At 40.4% G+C, this 21,008-nt stretch overlaps 2 protein-coding genes across 2 annotated transcripts; one reads left to right on the forward strand and one right to left on the reverse strand.

The window, feature by feature from the left end:
- Positions 1-291: 291 nt before the first annotated feature.
- Positions 292-8,646, reverse strand: LOC146504362 (von Willebrand factor A domain-containing protein 5A-like). The gene is made up of 7 exons (XM_085130332.1): positions 7,279-8,646; positions 6,471-6,500; positions 5,486-5,506; positions 3,965-4,009; positions 1,126-1,280; positions 623-746; positions 292-533 (listed from the first exon to the last, which is right to left on the reverse strand). The coding sequence occupies exons 1-7, from the start codon at positions 7,304-7,306 to the stop codon at positions 454-456; spliced, it is 483 nt and encodes a 160-aa protein (XP_084986458.1). The 5' UTR covers positions 7,307-8,646; the 3' UTR covers positions 292-453.
- Positions 8,647-12,205: 3,559 nt separating this feature from the next.
- LOC146504363 (von Willebrand factor A domain-containing protein 5A-like) lies at positions 12,206-19,236 on the forward strand. Its single transcript, XM_085130318.1, has 11 exons — positions 12,206-12,383; positions 12,761-12,875; positions 13,003-13,161; positions 13,275-13,378; positions 13,673-13,881; positions 14,742-14,792; positions 15,509-15,538; positions 16,456-16,515; positions 16,955-17,100; positions 17,307-17,430; positions 17,526-19,236. The coding sequence occupies exons 3-11, from the start codon at positions 13,006-13,008 to the stop codon at positions 17,603-17,605; spliced, it is 960 nt and encodes a 319-aa protein (XP_084986444.1). The 5' UTR covers positions 12,206-12,383; positions 12,761-12,875; positions 13,003-13,005; the 3' UTR covers positions 17,606-19,236.
- The last annotated feature ends 1,772 nt before the right edge of the window (positions 19,237-21,008 follow it).

The raw sequence follows: 21,008 nt of genomic DNA on the forward strand, positions 1-21,008 counted from the left end.
CTCTTCAGCTGCACTCAGTTAATTCAACTCAAAAATGTCAAATTCCAGCCATTTCCACTTCCTACTGGTGTCCTCAGGGACCTCTACCATTTCTTATTTGGCTACTTCCAATTGGTCATCTCTCCTACACATTTAATATCAATTTTCTCTGTTATGTTGATGACACCAAACTCTACTCGTCTTTAATGTGAAATGTTTATGTGGGAAATAAACAAGTCAGCAGATGTAGATGATGGTTTTACCATTGTTGTTTTTAATGAACAGACACATGAAAACAGATAATTCTGCAGACACGTGTTACAGTGTTTAATCCAATGTTAAATACCAATTTGGATTCAAGGAAAATAATGATTTTATAACAAAGGGTCAGACTAAAGAAAGCAACACAGTATAGTGTAAGTCAGTATCATTCTGCTTAACAGTGCTGAAGGTGAGGTCACTTTAAGAAAACCCTCAGAGTCCCAGAGCTTCTTTCTTCACGCTGCAACCCAGCAGGACATTTCCAGCATCCACACACTCTGACACAAACGGTGCTAAAAACACAAAACACACAATGATTATAGAAATTGATATGGGGGAAAAGCTGACTATATCATTTTATTTTCATTGTGATGATTACTACCTTTGTGAGCTTGGCGCCATGAGGCAGCCTTCACAGCCAGAAGCTCCCACTCGTCCTTTGCATCCATCTTGAAACCATGAAGCCAGATCAGAGCCAGGATGGTGGCCCACACTTCACTGCTGGCCTAATTCATCAAGTGAAAGACAGTCAGATAAAACAGGAAACATGAAAATTATCATCTTAATTTCTGCAAATAATATAAATGTAAAATAAGACAGTGATATACTTTAAGAACGTCTGATGATGAAAATGATTTCTGCTGCTTTGTGGTTACTGGACAATATCAGACTTTAGTGCAGCTCAGTGGTTGCTCATCAGTGTGAGTGTCTGATATACAGATGCTTATTTTCATGCAGCAAGAAGGCCTACAGTTAGTCTGACTTTATTTCCATTTGTTTTCTGTTGTGTTGTAATTCTAGTTTTCATTCAGATCATGCTATGGAATTTGTTATACAGTATTTTACATTTGTGTTACTATTTCAACAGCCAAAGCAACAGCCCACCTTTTCAGGCTTTGACTTTTCCACCTCCTCGTCGGTCTTTCTCAGTGCAGCAGCCAGAGCTGGATCAAGCAGCCAGCAGCCAGACGCCTCCTGCAGGGAGACTAACTGCAGCAAAGGGTCTCTGGGTGGCTGTTTGGGCACAGCAGCTGGAAAATCTAAGATGGAATAAAGACAAAACCTGATTATGCTGCTAGATGAGACAACATAAAGTGTATATGACTAACCAATCCACAAACCATTACACCCTAAACTGTTATATATAACGTCTTATTTGATTCATTTGAATATCTGTCAAAAATGTAACGTTAAATATAATTACCAAAGCAATTCAATGTGACAAATTGTGTATTTACAACAGCCTTAAAACTGACAACACCCCAGCATTAGACTTTATGAATTGAACAGGCGGAAGTTAGTCGGATTTTAATGAATAACTTTTGAAAGTAATCAACCTGATCAGATGAATACTGACGAAATGATGTTATTTAAGGTCTTGTTCTCATGCTTTATAATAAAAATATGTGGCCAATATGCTAAAGCAAAGAAAACTTAATAACAGTAAATCCTCGCTTTTATCTATTTTATTATTTTATTATTATTGTTTTATTATTAAGGGTCCTAAAAGAGTGTGCCGACCAGCTGGCTGGGGTCTTCACTAAGATCTTCAACACTTCACTGTCCCAGTCTGGCATCCCGCCGTGCCTAAAGTCAGCCACAATTGTCCCACTGCCAAAGCGTTCTAACATTAGCAGCCTCAACAACTACCGATCAGTTGCTCTAACACCTGTTATAATGAAGTGCTTTGAGAAACTGGTCCAACGTCACATCATGTCCTGCCTGTCTGCCACCCACACTCGACCCGCTCCAGTTCGCATACAGAGCTAACAGATCAACTGAAGATGCCATTGCTACAACGCTCCACACCACCATCTCTCACCTGGAAGCGCAGGGCCGTTACGCCAGGCTGCTCTTTGTTGACTTTAGCTCTGCTTTCAATACGATACTCCCGGACAGACTAATAGTTAACAACCTGTGTGTAGATAACAACCTGGACCTCAATACCACCAAGACAAAAGTCGACTTCAGAAGGAGGAAGTCTGAGCTGCAGCCTGTCAGCATCAACGGGGAATGCGTGGAAAGGGTCTCCAGTTTCAAGTTTCTGGGTGTGCACATAGACACAGGCCTCCGATGGAGCTCTAACACCTCTGCGGTTTTAAAGAAGGTCCAACAGCATCTCCACTTTCTGAGAATCCTCAGAAAAATGGACCTGAAGAAGGAGCTGCTGACCGTCTTCTACCGCTGCTCCGTTGAAAGTGTGCTGACATATTGCATCGGTGTGTGGTTCTCCAGCTGCACCACAGCACAGAGAAAGGCACTCCAGAGGGTCATCAATATGGCCCAAAAAATCATTGGACATCCTTTTCCCTCCCTGAAGGACCTGTACAGCACTCGCTGTCTCAAGAGGGCACGCAGCATCCTACGGGACTGTAAACACCGAGGTGTGTTTAAGCTGCTGCCGTCGGGCAGGAGGTTCAGGCTGCTGAGGTCCCAGACAAACAGACTCAAGGACAGCTTTTACAACAGGGCAATAGCCCTGATCAATGCAAATAGCTGACGTGATTGGCTACCTCCCCGGACTTTTTTGGGGGGGGAGGTAACAACAGTAAAAACAATAACAATAATAAGATTTATATTTATAACAAGGTGCAATAATAATTAATGTGCAATAATAACAGTGTGCAATACACATACACTTCTTCTTCTTTTTTTATTACTAAGTTAATATACTGTGTTGTGTTGTTTGTGTTGCGTTGTGATGTGTTGTCTCGTGTCGTGTGTTGTGTTATATGTAGTGCCGACGTAGGACAGTTTTCCAATTTCATTGTACTACTATACTATGTATGACTGTGCAGTGACAATAAAGAGTTATCTTATTAGAATATTAGACTAATAAATTATTCAGCAGGAGAAAAGTGGATCTTCTGTCAAAAAAGGCATAAAGTAGAATCAACTGCTACCAGCAGCAGCTTAACAGCTCAACATTGCTCATTTGCTGTTGTAGTTTACTGTATATGTCACGTATTCTCAAGATTGCTGTAACAATTTCTACATGCAGTAGCTAGAATATAGAATAATAATTTGCTCAATTTCAAAAATGTATTGATATATAGGGTGCCCTGTGCTTGATTTTTATATATTGTGACTGTCGTCTGTCTTAAACTACACTAATAACGGCTTATTACTGAAATCGCATCCATCTTTTTGCACTTTAATAAATATAGTGAGGTATTTTTCCCCAGAGGCACTGTATAATCACTCTGTGATTAAATCTGTCTCAGTTAAGGTAAATAACTGCAGAGAAAGCGTGGGGTTATTTCTGTAGACTCAACATTCCTTTGTCCAAATGGACTCTGCCGTATGTGTCCATGCAAGATGACTGCAGCATGGAAATACAAAAGATGTTTTGCTCTGAAATTCTCAGTCTTACATGAGGCACTCCTGTGGCTGGTTATTTAGGGGTTAAAATGACCATAGCTTACCCTGGCATTCCTCACAATATCTTCAAGGTAAAGTATGTTGACCAATATCAGTTAAGGTAAAGTATGCTGACCACGGAACAGTCGTGCATCTGGAGTGACAGTGGGCTGGAGAACAGCTAAAACCCGTCCACTCAAAAATCAAAACGATTGTGATGTTCTCAGTGCAGTCATCCAGGCGTGAGTTGCAGCACTTTTTGGGGATGGAAGGTTAGTGCAGAGGTTTCTGTAAAAGTGTTTCCACTGTCGCTTACTGTATTTACACACATCTTTGTTTCTTTTCTGTTTAGTGTTTCACTTACCTTGTGAAGCCATAGCACAGTGCTGGGCTTCTGAGGAAAAACGTTCTAGATTAAAAAAAGAGAAGAAATAAAGACATTACAACAAATCTTTATTATTTTGAACTTGTATGATAGGTTTGTAGCTTAAACCTATTCGCTGGGACGTTAAGGACAATTTAATTACACAGCAAAGCAAGACACGAGTAGGCAAAGTTCTTTATGTTTCTCGTGCACGGGAGAGAACTGGACAAACGCCGTTCCTTCGCTTGACCCCAGCGTCTCTCATCTGCTCCCCCGTAACACTGCTCTTTTATTGAGGTTACATGAATATGCATAGGTGCATTAACCTACGACGTATACATACACACAAAGAGTACCTTGCCTGTGCGTTGTGTAAGTATGTGTGTGTGTGTGTGTGTGTGTGTGTGTTCAGCCGTTCATCTAAACAAAAGGCACTTAGACTAAAACTGACATAGCTACGTTTATCCTACCATAAAACAATAAGAGAAGGTATGCCATCTCCCATGCTCCCATGCTCCCAGGATGTGGGTGTGAATGCCAGAACACTCAGGCCCACGAAGCCTTTGCAGACTCCTAGGGATCGCACATCCTATCGCTACACAATCGATTATACACCTCTAAGCATATATGGTTAAATATTTCTAAGCATAAATGACAATCAACAATATAAACCTAACATTGTTAAAATGTAAAGTTTTTAAAAATGCAACTTTTTACACTCTGACTTAGAGCACATTACAAGTGTTTAAAATGAGTGAGTGATTTAAAACTATAATTAAAATCACAAAAAGATGCAACTTTGAATATTAATGTTGGAACTGTATCCTCACCCAGAAATTAAAATTCATGGTTTCAAAAAAAGAGTATACACACACATATATATATATGCATACTCTTTTTTTTAAAATTTTCAGTCCACAAACCAACAGTCCACAAACCACATGCAGATTGGACCATGGCCTCAGATTTGGAGGTGCTAATCCTCATTCCCACCGCTTCACTCTTGGCTACGAACCGTTCCAGCGCGATCTGGAGGCCATCACCCAAGTGAAAGCCTTTCGCCACTTGGCTAAGCCTAGAAATTCTGTCCATAAAATTTACGAACAGAATCGGTGACAAAGGGAGTCCTGGTGGAGCCCATCACCCACCAGGAACGAGTCCGACTTATTACCGTCTATGAGGAGCAAGCTCTTGCAGCAGTTTCATATGGATCGAATGGCCCGTAATAATGGGCCAGACACCCCATACTCCCAAAGCACCCCCCACAGGCACGCGACACTCAGAGGGACACGGTCGAATGCCTTCTCCAAGTCCACAAAACACATGCAGATTGGTTAGGCAAACTCCCATGCACACTCAAGTATCGTTGAGAGGATAAAGAGCACTGGTCCAGTGTTCTACAACCAGGACGAAAACCGCATTGTTCCATTGTTAAAACAGAAATGTGTTTGTTTGCGTCTGTGCTTTTGAAAATGCATGAAGATAAAGATATGTTGTTCTGCCATTTAATTTTTTACTTACTTTTATGCAGACGATCACCAACTGAAGTAAAAACAAAAAAGAAAGAAAGAAAAGGGAGTCAAAATATTTCATAAGAATTTGTTAAAGAGAACAATTAATGGACTGACTTTTTCTAATTTATTTGGATAAAATACAAATACGGCAAATAGTATTTAAAATGTCTGCTATCTTCCTCCATTCAGTCTGGTTGTTCTGTTTTCATGTCCTAACTCTTCAGTCATTATACAACTTGTTACTCTCACCTCCCTGACTTGTCTGCCAGTAGTTTCCTCACCACTCCTCGCCTGCATCCTGTTCTCTGATTGGTTGCTGAAGTATTTCTACCAGTTGCTCACCATCCTCGATTTGCACAATTGCCTATTTCCATTGTTTTCTAGTCTTAAGCTTTTTCCTCTTAGTTCTTTTCCAATTACTTGTCCATCCTGCGTCAAGCACTGTCTGCCATATGTTTGATTTAGCAGTTAAGACGAGATGATTTGAAAATAAAATATAAATGAAGCTACTGGATTCTGATTTTACTGCAGTACCTTACAGTTCATTATAAGTAGTCTTTCAAGTCTATGTGGTGTTCAATAATATTCTGAATATATCAAAATGTTGTAAAAGTTCAACCTTCTTCAGTCACCATGTGGTGTGAATGAGACACGGCGGGTCCAGGGATCATAGGTTTGAGCCATTTTATTCAATATTTGTCACACCACAACACACACCAACCCCTGAGTCCCCGTGTTTTTAACTAAGCGGGCGTGATTAAGAATGCCGTGCAGGTGCGTCCGCCCTCCCTGCACGGCACCGCAGACCACGCCCCACCACACACCACTTTAAGATACTCTCTGTTAATATGTTAATAATGGCAAACAGAAATACCGAAGAAGCATTTTACTTTCAACATTTCAAATAAGTCCAAAGAGAAATGTGTTGGTTTGTTTACATTTATTTTTAAACATATGTGCTGTTCTGCCATCCAGCTTTCACTTATACTTACCCCACTGACTAAACTTCTGGAAGGTACCAACTGTGAAGTCAAGAGTTTAAAAAAAATAAATTAGGGTTAAAACATTTAACAAGAATTTGCTAAAATAACAACAAAAGTACAGATTGTTAATATTACTGTGGTGATATATAAATACAACACAAATATTACAAACAGTATTTTAGGTTTATCTTAGCAGTCTAGTTTTTACATCCTGCGAGGACCTGTAACTCATTCAGAAATTATATTCCCAAATACATTAAGAAGGCAAGTGGAGATAATGTCCCCAACTAATAAAAGCAAAATAGTTTACATAAAATGTAAAACACAATTTCATTTATTTGGACTTTTGACATATCATAATCTTATTTGTGTTATTTTATAGCTCTGAAGTCCTGAATGTTGTAAATGTAGGAAGCAGTAAACACAGTCAAATCCTTCTATGAATAAGTGTAATCAAAGTTTTGACACATAAATTTTTCTTCTACTCCCACTTTTTGTTGCACACTCGTAGTATACAATAAATAATCTAAAATACTGGATTCTGATATTATGTGGTGCCTCAAAACTCATAACAAAAATGTAAAATGTAAATATGTTCAATTAAATTATAAATGTTGCAAAATGTTGTACGAACCTGATTTTCTTCATTTACTGATGTAGCATACATCCTGTCTACCAAGGTAAGTACTGCAGCTACACTACATACAATATTTAATATATAAAACTTCAAGTTAAAACAGAAATATTTTGTTTCTGTGCCTTCATTTGCATAGCTGTGTATGTGTGTGTGTTGATTTGTCATTCAAATTTTACTTACTTATGGGCAATGGAGCACTCTTCTTCATTACGCCTACAATGAAGTCAAGCCAAAAAAAAAGAAAGAGTCAGATTTTTCTGGTATTTGAAGTATAACAGCACTAAGTTGATGTTATTTTGGTGATATGACACAGAGGCAAATATTACAATTGGGTTTTAGAGCTTCCTCTTTTCAGTCTGGTTGTTCTGTTTTCATCTCCTAACTCTTGTGTCATTTCAAGACTTTTTTCCTTTTACAGTTCTCTCATTTCTAATTGGTCACTGCAGTATTTACACCACTTGCTCATTACACTTTTTGGGGGTCAGATTTGTCAGATTACCTAGTTCTATTGTTCAACAGTATTTAGTTTTTTTCCCCCTCAGTTTCTTTTGATTCCTTGAATCATGTGTTTAGTAGTAAATCTCATGTTTTGTTTAACTGCCGTCCCTTTTAAGGAGTCATACTTTAGGATCCACTGAGCTGACTCTAGTATATTCTGCTCTTCACTATATCAAAAAATTTATATGCAAAATAAAACAAAAACCTGCTGACTGTAATAGTATAACACAGTACACTCTGTCGGATTATGATATTACTTTATGCCATGTTAGACCCCTAATTAAAGATTGTGAATTATTATGTAGTTTTAGTTTGCATTATGCTCCTGAATTAGAAGAAGGTGATAACTATTACATTTGGTAAACTGATTTGCATTATATTAGACTGCTGATTTATTGTGAATGAATGATATTGTTTTATGATGCATTATACTGCTGAGTTATAAGAAATATTGTTCACAGAAAGTCATCACCTTATTTGTCTGATTAGAAGAGAACAGAGCATACTGCCCCATCTCATCAGGAGCAGATAAACAGGGAGCCAAGGTCGTAGGTTAGGCGCTGTGTGTGAGAAAGAATGTGAATGTTTAGGCTTTTATGATTAGGTGGGGGCCACTAGAGGCTATAAGAGTTTGATCAAGGCTCCACCATTTTGAGATCTGATGCTGTCTGTGTATGGTGTCCATCTCCCACGCGTGTGTTCATTAAATCATCGTTTGACTTGACCCGGCCGGACCAGTGTGGTTATTTTGGGTTTTCCTCCTGTATCCATCCTCAATATTTGAATCCGTAACAGTTTTGGGGGCTCGTCCTGTGGTATTGGGATGGAAGTTTTGGAGGTTTGGACGGTCCGAGGTGGTTGAACGGGCAGGCACGAGCCAGTGGTCTGACGTGAGTGGGCAAGCCGGCATATCTAAAGGTGAGGCACAACCTGTTGAATGTAAATCCAAACTGTGCCAAATTGGACTGTATAAATTAAAAGTCTACTCACTGAAATTACTGGTGAAGGCCTGTTTTGATTTTGATGAAAAAATTCTCATGAGTGTTGAAATTTGAACTAAGGTTACAAGTAATAATATTGGGTTAGAGTCCCAAGGTAAAGCAAAATAATACTGAGTTAGAGTCTCAGGTAGTTTGATAGGGAATTGGTCATTTTGTGAGTTAGAGTCTCCATTGGTCTAAAGATTGCATCTGTGTTGGTCATTTTGCGAGTGAGAGTCTCCAATGTCCATAACATTGCATCTGCATCAGTCATACTCTTGTTTTTGGGTGTTGTCTGTTGTTTAAAAGTATTATAAATTTTGTTAGAACGGTGGTTAGAGTCCACTAAGAGGCGCATAGCCCGGAGGTTACGCTCCCTCCTGGCCGCGGACGCACGACCTTGACCTGTCGGCGAACAGGGTTAGTTCAGTGGGCTCGACTATGGGGTACAGGGCATCCTGGAACAAGCTAGGAGTTAGAGTCTCCTTATCTGCGCTTTTTTGGACACTTTAAATTGAGTTAGGGACTTTAGAGATGAGGCCAGATACAGTTAGAGTCTGATACTGGTTAATTGATTACAAAAAAGTTGGACTTTCTTCGGTTGGATCCGTTATCTTAAATTTGTCAAAATTGTGTAGGCGCTAAAACTTTCAGGCCTGAGAGTGATTGTAAATATAAGACGTCTTTGTAAAATAAGATAGAGAGTTGAGTGTGAAACGAGGCTGTGTGTGACGACAGTGCGCTGCAGTGCTGTGAGCTATTCTTAGACAGTGTGTGAACATGCAAATGAGGTGGCTGCTGTGAAGCCCACAGAGGACTTCCTGTTTAGTGTGTTATTGAGTTTTATAAGTATGATTTGCAAATAATGATACATGTCTGTAATTAAAACGCTGATTTTGCTGATTATAATATTACAAATAAAGTTTTGAATGACTACGGTGAATGTTTAATGTTTGGCTGAGTTTTGATATGGGAGAGACGGCTTCGCAGCTGCTGGGGGTAAGTGACCGGAAACTTGCATGCCCATAAAAGGCAACTGCCTGACTGTGTGAACTATGCACCAAGAGAGAGAGTAAAATCTAGGCAGATGAACCAAATGGATGTTTTAAGAAAAAAAGTAAATGAATGTTTTAGTCTCTTAATACAGGTGGATTTCTCTCAACCTGGAGACCTGAGTACAGCGGCAAAAGGATAGATTAATAAAATTGGGACGACACACAGGCCAAGCTCTGGCTCAAAATTTTACAGCTTGACCTCTCACTTTGTCCCCACCCGAAAAAGAAGCTTAAAGGACATCTTCTCCTCCAGTTATCGGTTACCATCACTGGAAATTTTCAGGCAAGTTTTTCACTGAATTGTTTTTGGCACCATGTGTCCCTGAATCTCACAAGCAAGCTCTAATTCCTGGCTGAAGACATGGAATGCTGTTATTTAAGGTGGGAAATCAAAATTTGGGAAACAAAATTAAAAACACACACAATTAGAGAAATGCCTTGTTGGAGAAAAAAATAAATAAAAAGTTAAAATAACCCACCTACAAACGCACATACACGCAATGAAGAAACAGCTTACATTCATGAACACGTGAAGATTTTTCCAGCAAGGTTAAAGCAGCAAAACTAAACATACACATGTTGTTAAATGATAAAGTTTATCCACTACTAACAAATAAACTGTCTGGGTTGCAGGACAACAACTTGACTTCAAAAAGACAGACACTGGTATGACAAAACCAGTGATGAAATAATAAATTTAGTGGTGAAAAGAGTCGGATTGTGACATGTTTTCTTCTGATTGATTAATACAAGTGATTATTGAATGAAATAAAATTCCTTTTTGAATTATTAAACATGATCTTAAGAATTCTAACGTGTACCTGTGTTGTCCTGTCAACTTGGTGGGTTAGGAGTTGATTATATAGTGAGAAAAAACAAAAAAATGGGGGGAGAAGGCTGACACAGGGCCTGGCCCCTCTCTGAATAACACAGCCAAAACAACATCATTTTCCTGTTCGTCTGTTTTTGTTTTGTTTTTGTTTTTTCTCTTTATGCTTAATTACAGGCTGCTTTGTCGGCCCGGAAAGCCGAGGCTGACCTGGACTCCTGCTCTCCCCTCTACCATCTTTGCTCTCCCCTCTACCATCTTTGCTCTCCCTTCTACCATCTTTGATGTGACCCTGACCAAATGCTACAGCAGCTGGACCCACAACAACAGCCTGAGAATGTCAACAGTGCTGCAGGAAAAAGATCTCATGCAGCGGAGACGGAGAACGTTAAATCCAAGGCCCGTTTCACTACACGGGGGAGATTTCCAGACAGCTTCAGCTGACAGAGCTGTGACGAGACGCCTATTAAGCCCGGATGAAAAGTGAGGCCGAGCAAAAAATGCTGACCTTAACAACTCTGCATCAAAACTGTGCAGGACAGTGACGGACCAACACGGAAGATCGGGCAGCAAAAAGGGCGTGCCAGAGACATGAGGAGTAACTGAGGTTAGGAGGCACCTCAGATTGGACAAAAGCACCAGAAGAACATAAGCTGAAGACACAGGTGTCGGGCTCAGCCAGGAGCTGACCTCTGAGAAGAGCCGAACAGCAGAGCTGCAGAAGGCCGTGGAGCAAAGCAAGGAAAACATCAATAAACTTCAATCTGACGTGTACAGAAAAGACTCTGAGGTTTCTGCCCTCAGTGAGAACTCGACACATCAGAGCAGAAACTGAGCATGGCTCAGGAGGAGCTGGACAAGGAGAAGATGCAGGACACTGGAGAAAAGAACTGCCTTAATTGGGGCCAGAACCAGTATGGACAGAACTTTGGGCAGCAGCACCAAGGGATGCAAACGGACTGGAAAGGGGGAGGCAGGACCCCAGAGCACGCTTCAGGCCCTGGTTTACCCAGAACACCAGAACAGGAAAGTGATGAACACAAACACACACACAAACACACACATCTACATACACTGACTCAGAATTAAGAGAAACACACACATTAACACATATGCACTGATTGATTGACTGAGAAATGAACACAAACACACGCACACAAATCAAAATGCTGATTCAATTCACTGAGAAGTGATCCACACACACACACACACACACACACACACACACACACACACACACACACACACACACACACACACACACACACACACGACTTAGGAGCTCACCCCAATAAAGGTACTCTTGGAACATATATTTACCTAAAAATCTAAAGAGATAAGCTATGGTGACTTACTTCCTTTCCCTGTATTGGGACTGTACAACTTCACATGACTGTTTTACCTTACCAACAAATACAGAAACAGCTGGATGGGTGTTTTTGTTCTTATTGCACTATTTTCACATTCGGCTGAATAAGGTACACAAATTTAGTATAGTGGTCCAACAAACTGGAGAGTATAAGGACATCTGCATAGAGCCGCACATTTACTTTCTGATAAGAAAATATATGTCACACCATCCTAAATGGATCTCCATTGTTACACAAGCAGTATGTAATTTGGATTGACACACAATTTGCAGTAATATTACCATGCAATTCTAGATACTGTTTTTAAACGCTTGTCAGGACCATTATTGTTCAGGTAACTGGTCTTCATACTAACTGTGCATTGTTTGTTACTCATAAACCATTTGTGTTTCTAAAACAAAGAACCAAAAATGGCTCTAAACACTAACTGTTTTACTGTTTTACATCTGTTATGGTGAAACTCTTCTTTCTAGCTGTTTGTCTTAACTCGCGGATGGGTGAAGAACGACAAAGAAGTGATAGATCTGGTGAAGAAGAATTCAAGTTCTCACAGGTGAAAACACAAAACATAACTACAGAATTGTGCAAAAGTCTTGATCCATCCCTCTTTTCTTAGTATTTTGCTTTTAAGGAAGCAGATTTTCTTTTTCTTTTCTTTTTTTGCCATATTTAAGGTGGTCTTGGGGAATAGTCTTTCTGAAGGGCTTTCAATGCTTTACTTTGAACATGGTTGTGTGGCTGTTTTTGTTTAAGCCACATGACATTGACTTATGAGTCATTCAAGCATAAAAAGGCACTTGACTTAATATTTTATAAAATATAACAAAATGAGGGATGGCTTAAGACTTTTGCGTGGTACCAGATATCTGCAGAATTCCCAGAATGTCCTAAAAGTTGTCTCTGTATCTAATGGAAACTGTTGTATTGCAGGTGTTTCTCTTTTGGGACAGGGGAAAACACCAGCTATAATTTCATTAATAAGATATCCAAGGAAGGAGGAGGTCACGCTCAGTTCATCACTGCGACTGACAAGATACAACCAAAAGTAAGACATTAAACACAATCAGAAGTCAAATTGAACAAAACCACAGCAAATACTTATTTAATCAGAGAGTGTGATTCCAGTCATTAAAAAAACAGCTCCTAACTCTTTGTTTTGAATTATTATTCAGGTGATGCAGTCACTGCAATTTGCTCTGCAGCCATCTGTGATTGACATCTCAGTCACATGGGATTTACCAAAGGAAGTGTCTGTCACTGTCCTCTCTCCACCAATCACATCCATTCTCCAGGGTCAGAGGTCACTGATTTATGCCCATCTCACTGGACAGGTAGGAGCAGCAGCCTCTCACAGTGAAAGATGTCTGTTGTGTTTTGGAATATGATTAACAGTGATGTTCATGTGAAGATGTAGTTGGTTTCTAACACTGTAATTGTGTGTCAGAGCTCAGAGGCAGCAGAGGGCTGTGTGACGCTGAAGTACAGCCTGGCAGGTCATCCTTCTGAGAACCAGCTGCACTTCAGTCTCAGACCTGCGGAGGACACTGGGTAAATGAGCTGTTAGTCTGGTGGTACAATTAGTAGTATTAGCTTATACATTTGGTCAGGAGCAGTTATAAATTTTTTATTAGAGTAGAAATAAGTTCAGATTCAAAACTAATGATTCAATAGATTTTTGCATTACATTTTAGCATGCACAGATTATACTAAGATTTGTTTGTATGCATTGTTTGTGGATGGAGCTAGCTGTGAGTATGTCATTGTTGTCATGTTATTAAACATTATTAGGATGATAGTGTAAGAAGAACCCCAGCTGTACTTCTTCCTTCCCCCTGTTTACAGATTAACAGTCCACATGTTGGCTGCTCGAACTCTGATTCGCTCCCTCGAGATGGAAGCAAGAGACAACAAAGGAGAGCGTGATGAGGAAGTGAAGAAGAAGGTGGAGGAGTTGAGTATCCAGTCAGGAGTGAGCAGTGCCTTTACTGCCTTTATTGCTGTTAGTAAAAGCAGGGGTGAGGCGATACAAGGACCCCTGATACCACCACCCAGTGAGTGTCACTGATATTTGATTTATTCTGAAATAGTGAATGTTCAAAGTTCTGCTGAGGTTTTTTTCTTTCAAGTCCTACTTTGTGAGCACAGGGCTGTACAAAGAAGTGTCATTAATGGCTCAGCAAAATATGTTGACATTTGAGTTTTCAGTGTCATGAAGATGGTTCGCTTTTTATCTGATTACATCACCATGGTAACTTGTGCTTAACACTTGCCCTGTCTAGAGCGAGTTACATCGTCTCAAAGCACAGAATTTTGCCTGATTCTTTCACAACCCCGAAGTTGGGACGCTCTTTAAATTGTAAATAAACACAGAGAGCAATTACATACAATTTAGAAAACATAGCAAATGTTAATAAGAAAGAGGTAACTAAAAAAAGTAATAATAATGAAGTATTTTGGAATTTGATATCAGCTACACATCACAAAAAATTGAGACGGGGCAACAAAACGCTGGAAAAATACATTTAAAAAGAAACTTGCAGGAATATTTTGCAACGACTTAGGTTAACTAGCAACAGGCCACTAACCCGTTTTAAACATTTATGTTCAGCACATCTAGTCTAATGTCCTATAGGAATAAAATTGCCATTATCATTAGTGTCTAGGAATTGCTAGAAGACAAAGAATTTTTATTAAATTATCATTAAATTTAATTATTAAATTATTATCATTTTTTTTTCATTTGTTATATTTTAGTGGTATTATTGCTTTTGTTGCCCTTTTGCATCTTTCTCCCTTTATTGTGACTTTATTTTATCTCATTCTGTCCTCTTCTGGTGTTTGCGCTTCTGTTTGAAGCACTTTTTTAAAATGATGATGATGATAAAGATGATGATTGTTTTGTGTGACACAGCTTTAAAACAGTGTAATTTGGTGGATTCCTGTGAGAGTCAGCCAAGCGCCAGTAAGGCTAAGTACTGTTACTTTTTGACACACACACACACACTTGTAACGACCTTGAGATTTTCCACAAATTTCACTTGATAGATTTTTTTTTTTAACCTTTTCTGAGAAGTGCCACAAATTTCCAGCTACACCCACATTGTAAGAGTCTCAAATGATAAAGGCAAACATTCTGTGTACATGTTCAGTTTCTTAAAGCATAAAGCAGGATTGATGGTCCTGCAAATGTGTCTATTCCTGTACATATTAGTGTTTGAGAGGGCGAGGGGTTTCTCTCCAGACGCCTTCTCACACTGTCCACCAATATCTTGACGGCACATTGCTGGAAGAAAATGATGTTATCTTGTACTGAATACTGATTGGTTGATAAGTGGGCTGGAATAAAGATGGGAGAGACAGTTGAGTTTGCTGGAAACAGGAGATCTGTGAAAAAACTAATTTTAAAGTTAAAAAATTACGGCTGGCTGATGGACAAAAACAGAACAAGCAAGAGTGGCACACAGACCGGTTGTACTGCACACTTTGTGTGTTGCCTCCATTTGGAAACAGAGCTTACTGCAGGCAGATGGGCAGTCCCTGATGTGGAGCAGACAGTGCATACGTTACCTCTGCTGGACATAAATCCCACTTAACATATAACTGATCCTTAGCCAAGCTCCATCAATGTAATGTTAAGGATGTAAAGTAACAGAAATTTTATGGTTTTTATCTCTGCAGGGATTTCTGTAACGGAGAAACTGAGATCAGGTAAAGGATTTACTCTTCCGAGATATTGAATCTCTGTGTAGACACACACACACACACACACACACACACACACACACACACACACACACACACACACACACACACACACACACACACACACACACACACACACACAGAGTTTAGTGCATTAAGTCTCCAACTTAATGAAGAAAAAAGAGAGATGTCCTTGTTTGTGGCCCAGCAGATTTGAACCTAATGAAAGTGGAAACAAAGTAATGGACACTTTATGCCACATTTGCTAATGTTAAATGTTTGGTTCACTTTTGTTTTTAATCACTTGCCAAGCTGAGTTCTGTGTATCAGGGGCTGAATTGGAATTTGTTATTCATGCCTTTATTTAATTAAGGTTATTATAACTGTTCACTTCTCCTAAGTTCCTCTCTGGAACATCAGCAGATCGTTCAGGATGCCGCTGTGAGGCTTCACACTTCATTGCATCCACTGCATCAACTTCAGACTGCACTTTAAGATTCTGGTTTTGACTTTTAGAGCTTTTTAGAGCTCTGCATTGACAAGCACCAGCATAAATCAATGAAATTTCCCAAAAGATGGAAAATAAACCAAAAGCTAACCCAAACAAACCAGACATATGCATACTGGGAATAGGAGAGGTCGAATTTTAACATCAACCCCCATCAACCCAACAAGTGTGCGTCCTCTGAGGATCCATCTCTCACTTCCTGCCCACTCATCACACTTACATTCTTGTCATTAAAGCTACCCTACCTTCCAAAAAAGAAAATTATTGTTATTACCAAAATTATTCACACATGTAATCTTCCAAAAGGTTATTTTAGACTTTTTTCTTTTGACTAAACTAAAAGTGAATCACACATTTTTCACATAGAAGTAAAAATACATCTTCATGGTTTGCCTGAAATTTTTCCCATCAACAGCCTTCGGCTGCATTAACTGCCACTTCAAGCATGCTCAAAGCTGCTCACCTCAGAGGAAGGGTAAGTCAACAAGTTTACTTTTTTTTCTCTTATTTTTGCTAATAAAGTACACATGTCAAAAACTCTATGAAATACAAGACATACATGTGTCTGTCTGTAACAATAACCTACAGTATGTGCACTTATTTTGTGCTTTTAATGTTTTCTTGAACTGCTCTTTTTCTGGAGTTGCATGATTTTGTACAGAATACATCTTTAGTGCCTTAAAAACTAAGACATGGGTCCACAGGTTTTTAATCGAATCCACGCAGGGTCAAAATTATGCACGCGGGTCCATATTTATACACATCTGCCACTAATATTTAATGTGCCTCAACAAGTTGCACCTTGACTAGACACTCTTTGTAGCCATCAACAAGCTTCTGGCATATTTCTGCTGCTCTTCTTGGCCAAGCCCCAAATTACCATGATATTCATATATGTACCTTTCTTATCACAGCCACCGAGTCTGAGCTGTCAGTCAAAGACCCTTTGCTGCAGCTGGTTTCCCTGCTGGAAGCCTCTGGATGCTGGTTATTGACGCCAGCTTTGGCCTCTGTGCTGGGGAAGACCAGCAAGCAGGTGGCAAACCTGAAACCTGCATCGGTGGGTAATCATCACGTATTCAGTGATAGATGTTTAAGCAGCAGTGCATTAGTAGTATTACACAGCATCAAAAGTCTGGTAGACAAAAATAATGTATTTATTGATTTATTTAATTTTGACACCTTTAATCCAGCTAATCATATCTAAGTGTAAGGGCAAGAGCCTGCAATCTCAACATATGCACTGCTTTTAATTTGTGGAGTTAGGCCAGCAGTGAAGTGTGGGCCACCATTCTGGCTCTGATCTGGCTTCATGGTTTCAAGATGGATGCAAAGGACGAGTGGGAGCTTCTGGCTGTGAAGGCTGCCTCATGGCTCCGTGCTCAGAATGGTAATAAGACTAATAAATATTGAACTGCTGTTTTCTTTTTTGTGTTTTTGTTTTACAGTGTGTTCTGTTTGTGCTTAATCTTGCTTTATTTTCAGCGACGTGTGTGACAGAGTGTGTGGAGGCCGGTAATGCGCTGCTGGGTTGCAGAGTAACGAAAGATGCTTTGGGGCTCTGAAGTTGCTCCTCCTTCAGAATTCAACTTTATGTATTGCATATTATCAGTGTTCACTAGAACCACAGACGGTAACATTTTAATGGGCAGTGGGGGGTGACTCCTCTGGTTGCAGAAAGAAGTCTTTGTATGCCTACGGGTAAACATCTTTGTTGTTTGCGGTATAAGTTTACCCTTTCATAGAGGGGTTTGTCTTTCTGAATGCAGCATGATGTTCATTCACTAAATTCTGTTCCTGATTAGAATCAAAAAGGAGAAAATCACCTTGTGATGTGCCATGTTTCTGCCAGTGGTGGAAATACTCAGCTCGATGCTTCACATAACTAATGCCTAATGTAATGGTTGCTACAGTTTATGCATACAAACTAAAACATTCTGCACAATTGTTTTTTATTTTATTTTCTCCAATTGTCCCTGAGAGGCATGTGAGTGAGTGATCAGCTATATCTCATCTATTCAGTTCAGTTTTATTTCTATAGCACCAAATCACAACAGCAGTCATATCAAAGCACTTTACATTGTGGGGTAAACGCCCTACAATAATACAGAGAAAACAGAGTCTTTGAGATGCTTTGTGCTTTCTGTGACACTCGCCTGCGATGCTTAGCTGAACCAATTATCAGTTCATGCACTTAAATGTAAGGGCAACACTAATTGTTAGAGCATGTGTTAGCTTTTCCTGTGTTGATATAGTAATAAAGATAAATGTCTGATCTCTAATTGATGGCTTCTCTGGACGTGTTGATGTCTGTTGTATTTATCTTGTCTTTCATTATTCTGTGCTTGTTCATCAGTGTGCACATGTGAATTTGTAACTGAGTTTACTGTGCATTTGATAAAGATCCTCAACCCAAATGTAGTCTTTTTTCTCTCATTGATAAATCTGTAACCTGTATGCCAATCAAGGAACCACATCTGCCTTTTAGCGAGGCTAGAACAGTTTGTACTTCTAAGTCATGCAGTCAGTGATAGGATCTGGGAAAATCCGTCCACGAACTCCACTAAGGACTAAGAGGTGAGATTAATGGGATGCCAAACTCAGTTGAGCTATAAGCCAGAGTTTTCTGTTCATAAAAGTGGATCACTGGCTGGTACCTTATGCTCAACATCTGTTAAGAGTTATGGTTCAAAGTCTGGAAGTGCCACATTTTCACAGATTTTTTTTATTTTTTATTGACAGCATGTTTTAAGCGCTGTGTGGATTCACAGCTGGTGGAAGCTGTTTTGCATATACAGGTTGTTAACGCATACCTGACTAATATTACACTTTTAATCACCGTTTTATCATCATCATGATCAATCAATCCCATCTCTGACCGGAGTAGGTGGCGCTCACAGGGATCGTTTTGTGTGGCACAAGATTTTTATATAGGCGAAAACCAAGGCTGAAGCAGAAAGGCTTAACAGAGATAGTTGATAAGCACTGTCGTGACACCTGTTATCTCCAGGTGGGGTTTTAGGTTTTGTTAAGCCAGCTACCACAAACAAAGCCTGGATGGTGCAACATATTTATAAACTTCCCCAATAGTATATCCTCAGGGTTAAATCACAACTCTTGCTCAATGTTATCTGGGATCGGCTCCAGCATCCCCACAAGAAAACCAATGGGCGGATATTGTGGAGGTAAGCATCAACGACACAGAGCTCTCAGTTCTCACTCCTTCTTTATTAGTCTCCAACGTCAACTGAACATATCGCGCCACAAAACACAGGAACACCTTCCTCAACAGTGGGTGTGAGTGGAGCCCTCTAGTGGTCCGCCACACATGCCCCCCCCCGAACACCCAGCAGAACTAGTCCAGGACCCGGCGCTTAAGTAAACGGCCGGAACGGCTGAACCGGGGGGTGGGGAACTGACAGAGGGCAACCCAGCCCGAGAGCGAGGCTGGCACTGGCGGTCAGAAAAAGCTGTAGACGACTCGGACTCCGTTGATTCCGTGTCCCGGGTAGGCGTTTCGATCACGTTCATGTGGACCTGGTTGGTCCCTTACCGCAGTCACAGGGTTTCACGCACCTTTTGACTGTGGTGGACCGCACGACCAGGTGGCCGGAGGCGGTACCCCTGGCGTCCACGACAGCGGTGACGGTGGCCAGGGCATTTTTGTCAACGTGGGTTTCACGTTTCGGTCCCCCGGCTGACATTACCTCGGACAGGGGCCCCCAGTTTGTTTCTGAGCTTTGGTCTGCTATGGCTGACGGCCTGGGGGTCAAGGTCCACCGCACCACAGCATACCACCCGCAAGCTAACGGGATGTGCGAACGGTTTCACCGGTCACTTAAGGCCGCGCTCCGGGCTTCCTTAACAGGTGGCGACTGGGTCGATCGTCTTCCGTGGGTTTTGCTGGGATTGCGTAGCGCGGTTAAAGAAGACCTCGGGGTTTCCCCGGTCGAACTGGTCCTCGGCCAGCCTCTCCGGGTCCCCGGGGAATTCTTACCTGAGACACCTCCCCCATGTTTCGATACCTCTTTGTTGCCTTTTCGCCCCCCAAGAGACTCATTTCCTGTTCCTGTGCACCACTGCCTGCCTGACACTTTTGTTCCGAGTTCGTTGGACTCTGCTCGTTTTGTTTTCGTTAGGCACGATGCTCATAGGACTCCGCTGGAGACTAATAAAGAAGGAGTGAGAACTGAGAGCTCTGTGTCGTTGATGCTTACCTCCACATTGGGTGTGAGTGGAGCCCTCTAGTGGTCCGCCACAATATAGCCAATTAAATACATCTACAACATCTTTAATACTCAAATATTGGCAAATATTGTTTTCTATTTTTATTTCTCCTACAATAGAGGCTTGTTTTTTCTGATGTCTGCTCTTTGTCCTAATATGTGTGGCTGGGAAGGGACTGTATGTAATCCCCCTGTCATTTATAATGAGTATTATCCACATTACTCCAGTCACTGACCTGAGATGATGCTCTATGTTGTTTTACATTGTCATCTATACAACCTGGTTTTACCTGAAAAGCTTAACATTTTAATGACTTAAACTATTTTAAATGTGTCTTTGAAAACTGTGCCTGCTTCTTTTGTTATTATACTGAATACTGAATATAATGTACAAAGATATAATACTACAATACAAATAATACTTGGTTCTTAATTTGAATACCATGAAGACAAAAGAGCAGGAGCTTATCTTGTTTCTGTCCCACTTCACTCTTCCTGTCTTTGCATATAACCTAATTTATGGCTGTATGACCTTTAGGATTAACATGCTCTTTTAATGCAGTAGACCTTTGTGCTGCTTGTGATGACAGGTGCTCCTGTCTCCTATTTACAGGACTCAAACCCAGGCATTAATCTGGTATTACACATTACAAGGTCTTGAAGAGATCACTTTCAGTGACAAGATGATACTATCTGGCTTTGTCCAGAAACCCCCCAAAATCTGACATGGAATAGTTTCTGC

Source organism: Neolamprologus multifasciatus, chromosome 14, assembly GCF_963576455.1.
Source record: "Neolamprologus multifasciatus chromosome 14, fNeoMul1.2, whole genome shotgun sequence".
Taxonomy (NCBI): Eukaryota; Metazoa; Chordata; class Actinopteri; order Cichliformes; family Cichlidae; genus Neolamprologus; species Neolamprologus multifasciatus.

Coding starts and splice junctions, on each gene's coding strand:
- LOC146504362 (XM_085130332.1), bottom strand. CDS start 7,306: ATGAAGAAGAGTGCTCCATTGCCCATAA. Junction 5,507..6,470: donor CCAGAAGTTTAGTCAGTGGG/GTAAGTATAAGT, acceptor TTTTTACTTCAG/TTGGTGATCGTCTGCATAAA. Junction 534..622: donor ATGGCGCCAAGCTCACAAAG/GTAGTAATCATC, acceptor TTGTGTTTTTAG/CACCGTTTGTGTCAGAGTGT.
- LOC146504363 (XM_085130318.1), top strand. CDS start 13,006: ATGCAGTCACTGCAATTTGCTCTGCAGCCATCTGTGATTGACATCTCA. Junction 13,379..13,672: donor AGACCTGCGGAGGACACTGG/GTAAATGAGCTG, acceptor CCCTGTTTACAG/ATTAACAGTCCACATGTTGG. Junction 14,793..15,508: donor TGAGAGTCAGCCAAGCGCCA/GTAAGGCTAAGT, acceptor TTATCTCTGCAG/GGATTTCTGTAACGGAGAAA.